This window comes from Argentina anserina, chromosome 3 (assembly GCF_933775445.1).
Source record: "Argentina anserina chromosome 3, drPotAnse1.1, whole genome shotgun sequence".
NCBI classification, from domain to species: domain Eukaryota; kingdom Viridiplantae; phylum Streptophyta; class Magnoliopsida; order Rosales; family Rosaceae; genus Argentina; species Argentina anserina.
Genome location: NC_065874.1, coordinates 31,751,602 through 31,757,625, shown reverse-complemented (window position 1 = coordinate 31,757,625; position 6,024 = coordinate 31,751,602). Strand labels below are relative to the sequence as shown.

Below are 6,024 nucleotides of genomic sequence, written 5' to 3'. Positions count from 1 at the left end.
TGCGAATTCTCCACTAGTCCACTCCCCTCCGCATAAGCCCATAAACCATCGAGGCCGTGAATTAAAATTATATACCTGAGGTTAAGAGATGGAAGCGCTACCCGATCTTTTTCTTTTATATCTCCCTACTAAGAACCTAACGATGTTTCTATCTGATAATTGCATGATCAATGTTACGTGATTGCAAGGTTCGTCTGCACAAGTTGAAACAGGTTTAGTGATTGCCGGGGTATAATCACTATGTGAAAGGTTCCAAGAAAACCAATTTAAAGTGAGTAACAGAAAATTGGTGCAATAGAATCCCACACTAGAAAAGGTTATATTTCCGAAAAGTTTATATGCAATGGTATTAGTGTTCTTATTGCCTAAGCACGAGCATGGCATTTACGGTGATTGTTGCAGTAGTCCGATTTTTCTCGCCCCATTTGATAAAGGTGGGTAGCATCAAATTTTTTATTTTGAACAAGATTTGTTCATAACATGATCAGAATTGTTCATCTCCTCAATCTTCTTCTAATTCGTGAAATCGATATTTTTGAATTTAATTTTTAAAATTCAATAAGGAAAGGACCTAGTTGTTGTAGTCCTAGATTTGGTCTCGAAGGATGTCGTAGTTGTAGTTCTTTACCATTCAAAACCGTGCATGAGACTTTCATCTCGCACGGCTCGTAAGTGGTCAATCTTTCTGACTTGCTCCTACGGAACCGAGGTCGAAAAGATTGAGAAAAATCAGTCATTCCCAACCACTGATGATTCATTTTTATGTTAATGGAACGTTTTCAGAATAACAAAAGCAAAACTTCTACAAGAACTGGGAAGAGGTTTCTGTTCGATTATTGGTATAGGTGTGTGTGTCGATTGAATGCTAGGGTTGTATCCTTAAGTCAAAACAGAGTGTGATATTAGCTAGATTTTGAATGGACTGAAAATATCTATATACCTAGAATCCCACATTGGATAAAAAAATGTCTCATGTTAATAAGTATTTAGAACAATAAACTTGTCGCCTAAGCATGAAAGCATGGCATTTGAAGTGATCTTCGTGTGAATGATGCAGTCGTTGTCTGGGCTTCTTCACTTCGGTGAAAACCTCCCCTCGCCCTTGGGGTATGAAGGGCATCCCCACCTGATAGAGGTGGGTGGGTTCACTAAAGAGATTGTGGTCTTCTTCCAAGTCTTAGAAGAAGTATAGTAACACCCACTTGACAAGAGTGGGCAGCATCCCTTTTTCAATCACATACCTCACTCTCTTCTTCAAGTTCATAAGACATAAGTAGTTCATTCTCACAAAATCATACCCAGAAGTACAAGAAGCTCTTTTAATTAATAGGTGTAAAAGAACAGCGAAGTTCTTTTGAGATCACAATGAAATTCTTATATGCCTATTATTATTATTTAAGAAGTACATAGAGGATTCAACACAGCAAACTATATATGTTCATGCCAAAGGGTACAATCAAACTCCCTTTCTGAGTAGTTATAAAAACAATACGCCTCTCGCCTTATTTGCCACAAACAAATTCCAGACCTACAAACGGTGTCGATTATTGGACTCCTTTGGCATCACAATCCAATATAGTATTTCTCCGAAAAAAGCTCAGTTGAAAAACAAAGTCGAAGTATGATTTAAAAGGGAATCACCAGACCACCAAAATCGTGCTTCTGTGTTTTACAATGAATATTGAGACTAATAGGAGCTCCACCAGATAGATCATTGGTGATGTTAACATGCATTTTTGCATTCGTAGCAGCATCACAAATAGTTATGCATAATGCAAACATGATTGACGATAGTACATTTTTTGCAAACATACCCATGTTTGTGTTAAGGAGGATCGACGGCATGTAATATAGTAGATTCTTATTATAGTGCCTCGTAAGTGTCACATTTAATTGTGTCTGATTTCACTTTTAGCATTTTTGAGATCCATAAGGGCAAGTAAGATTACACTTTTCCGAAGTTTTATTTATTTGAGCCTTTGAGGTTTATATTTTTCAAAGTAGGCATATGCTACTTGCATTGCACCCCTTGCATTTTCATGCTTGTACGTATAAGCAAGTTGAAAGTTGAAAACAATCTTCTCGAAGTATTGTTTTCTCCAATTAAAGACTACAGCAACAAAGGAAATGAAAATACGGATTGAAAAAAAAAATAGCTTGTTTGAAAAACAGGGAATTGAAGAAAGCAAAGAAACTAAAAATCAAGATTCAAGAGGCACTTGATTTGTCTAGCTAATCAGATTTCTTATCGGCACAGGAAGGACACTTCTGTTTTTTATCAACTCCAGCAGTTGGATTCAATTTTGCTCTCCCCCCACTCTTGAGAGTCATATTACCATTCAATTCAACGTTGCCACGTGTATAAGAAAACAATTATGATTAATTAAACTTAATTAAAAGGAAATAGAGAAAGAGATATATTTATAAATAATTGCCCCCACATTTATCCTTTAATGTCCTTAACCTGTTCATCTTCTATCTTCATCCTCAGGGCTCAGGATGTGCCGCCCTTCATCATCTTCTTTTTATTAGTTTGATCAACATTATCTTATGCTAAAGTTTATGTAGTGCCTACCTCAGTCAGTCAGTCCTATATATGTAGACTGCATCTTGTTTTTTGTTTTTGTGTACAAATGCCTCACAAGAGTAATTAACAAAAAAAAATCCCAGATTAGGGTCATGAAGATTGAAGACGAAGTTATTACCATCGACATTAGTGGCTGATAATGGGTGAAACAATTGGGTTAGAACTCTCATTTAGTCAACATATCACATATGACCTTCAAAATGTATGCTTTCATCTCTCCCATAAAGGGGAATTGGTGATAACCGAATAATAGTGAATAAACATAAAAAACCCAGAAAATATGTGATCAAGGTGAATGAATAGTAATCTCTCTCTCTCTCTCTCTCTCTCTCTCTCTCTCAAAGTTGATACTTTTTCCCTGTATCTCCCACCACCACTTAGAAGAGAAGAGCATATTGGAATTGTCGGGCTTATGGGTTGGTTGGTGGCATGACCCTTGGATGTTAGATTGAGTATGTAGATTGGAATGAGAGGAGGTGTTGAGAAGAATGTGAACTGAAATTTAGTTTTGGGAGATGAGAGAGGCTAATCGGGCTATAGTTGCAGACTTGCAGTGTTCAGACTTCCAGCGATGTGTGGTGGTGTGCAGTGTTTTAAAACGCGAAGGCGTACCTCAAGGCGTTTTTGCGAGAGCCTTGAGTTTTAACGCTTAAGGCGTAAAAAGCGTAAGCCTTACGACATAAAAATAATAAACAAACCTATTTAAATGTAACAATTACTCTTATACATGTCACTTGAAGAATAATTGTCATGCATAAGAATTGACCTATTTAAATGTTATCTACTCATCATGCATGATAAAAATAATTGTCATCCATGATAAGTGGATAACAAAGATAAAAATAATAAACAAACCTATTTAAAACATAAGAATTGTCATGCATACATATAATAAGTAAAGTAACAAAAGTCTAGAACTATATAATCCAACAAATGCACCAATATAGCTTGAAATCAAAGTTCTAAAGTCTAAAATGTAACAACCAAATATTAAGAACAATTGTTAAACTATGCTTCATGCTTCATGCTTCAAAATCAGCATCCTCATCAACTAGGAGATCTTCTACACTTAGCATTCTTGCCATGCATTCTTCCAACCCTTTCTTCACATGCTCGGTGTTTTTAAAATTATCTTCATAACGAAATTGAGGGTTCAAGTAATACCCCGCCGCATGCAATGGTTGATGAAGTTGTGGACTCCATCTATTATCTATTCTTTTCCAAATTGCTGCATATTTGGCGAGCACATTTCCTAGATTACTTGCTATCTTGTCTTTTGCGGCATCCATCAATTCATAAATAAATCCCATGGCGGGTCTTACTTCTGAATCAACTTCTCTCAACACAGAAACAAGAGGTAGAACACTCTTTATGCAATAAGCAACATGGTTCCAAAAGCTAACATCATGGAGTATCCACTTCCTCACATCATAAGAGTCTTTATGCCTTACACATCCACATTCATGCCATTCTTTAGATGTAAACATAGTGATAAGAGCATTCTTTTGCTTGTATAAACTTTGAAGAGATAGAAACGATGTGGCAAACCTTGTAACCGCCGGACGAATGATCTCTTTGTCGCCGGTGAATTTTCTCATAATGGAAAGAACTTGTGTGTGCCCATAAATGAACTTCACAATTTGCTTGGCTCTTTGAATTGTAGTCGCAAAAACTTTCAACTTGCTTATGTCCTCCAACATCAAATCAATGCAATGAGCCGCACATGGAGTCCACCACATTTTCTTTCTATACTTCATAAGTTCTTTTCCCGCCCACTTATAGTTAGAAGCATTGTCGGTAACAATTTGAATCACATTCTCCTCTCCTATCTCCTCCACAACATCATCTAGATATTTAAGCATCAATTCCCCATTCTTAATTGTATCTGATGCATCAACGGATTTCAAAAACCATGTACCCTTAGGGCTATTGACTAAAAAATTTAATATTACCCTACTCTTACCATCCGTCCAACCATCAGACATAATGGTGCATCCGTATTGGTTCCAATCTTTCTTGTGCGCTACCATCAATTTTTGGACATCCACAACTTCTTCTTTCAAAATCCAAGTCCTCAATTCATGACTAGATGGAGGTTTAAACCCGGGGCCAAAATTTGCAATTTGCTCACATGCGGCAAAATAATAGGGATTATTTGCTACATTGAATGCCAAGCCACTAGTGTAAAAGAAGCGTCCAATAGCCCTACACACATTTTTCCTTTCTTCTTTCTTGAATGAAGAATTCAAAGTAGTTTGCCGCGCGGTGGTGGGAACATACTTGTCTAATGGCCCTCTTGTCCTTGGTTGCACACTACCACTTTCACTTACAACTGTATTATGAACTTCTGCATCATCATCTTCTTGTAGTGGCAAACCCCCTATCTCCCTACGTAGTGCAATCTTAGCAAACTTCCCTACTTCATTTGTTTTAAGTGCTTCAATGCACCAACTCTTCACATTAGGTGGAACTTTCGGACAAGCTCTAATTCCTTTACGTGAACCAACAAGATGCTGCTTGAATCTAGAAATGCCACCGGTACATCTTTGATTACAGAAACTGCATAGAAAATATGTTAAATGGCCAGGAATAGGTGTAGTCCATTGCCAAGCACCATCTCTCTTTGTTGATAGAGTAGCACTAGCACTAGCACTAGCATTAGCACTGTTACTACCCGAAGCACTCATTGTTACCTATCAATAATCCAAATTTAAAAGCTAATAAGGACACAATTATACAATTATATATATATATATTCAAAATCCTAATTCTAATACAATTATAGACACAAGTTCATCCTATATGTTGTCTTTAACATTCAATAATCTTAAAAAATCAGTCAATCAGAATCACAGCAGAAAATGAAGTGAACAAAAATATTTGATGTTACCCTTTACCAAACGCAGAAGTATAGCTGATGCAGAGTGATAAAATGGAAAAAGGTTCATTAATCAGACTAGGAAGACAGTTTTTATGGGAAGCATAAGTTCCAACCAACAACATATATAGCTTTTAATCATTTTATAACCTGATCAGTAGTGCGAGGTTCAAAGATCATATAACACAGATTTTCAATAAGGAACAAATTATCATATTAAGACTTCAATTCTATGTCTACTTTCTTCGATTCTATGTCTTAAAGACTTCAAACAAGCAAAAATTTCAAAAAGAAAAAAAGAGATGGATAGGGACACTAATGAAATGGAATTATACATCATACAGATAAAAATGCCTAAAGAAATGTGCATTTTATATGCAGTTTTCTATGTAATTGCCAGCATGAGAGGGAGTGAGTGGTAAAGACAGATAGATGCTCGGCACAAATGTAGAATTGATGATTAAAGGAGAAAAACAGCTACATATCATCCTAAAGAAATCTTACTCTGATCAATTGGTAATGTGAACAAATATCCCTATATATACAACAGACCTTATAA

General features: G+C 36.3%; 1 protein-coding gene across 1 annotated transcript; it reads right to left on the bottom strand.

Moving 5' to 3' along the window:
- Positions 1 to 3,609: 3,609 nt before the first annotated feature.
- Positions 3,610 to 5,274, bottom strand: LOC126787504 (uncharacterized). The gene has a single exon (XM_050513375.1). The coding sequence runs from the start codon at positions 5,272 to 5,274 to the stop codon at positions 3,610 to 3,612; it is 1,665 nt and encodes a 554-aa protein (XP_050369332.1).
- Positions 5,275 to 6,024: the final 750 nt, after the last annotated feature.

What these genes read in the sequence shown, in the direction of transcription:
- LOC126787504 (XM_050513375.1), bottom strand. Translation starts at nt 5,274, where the DNA reads ATGAGTGCTTCGGGTAGTAACAGTGCTAATGCTAGTGCTAGTGCTAGT.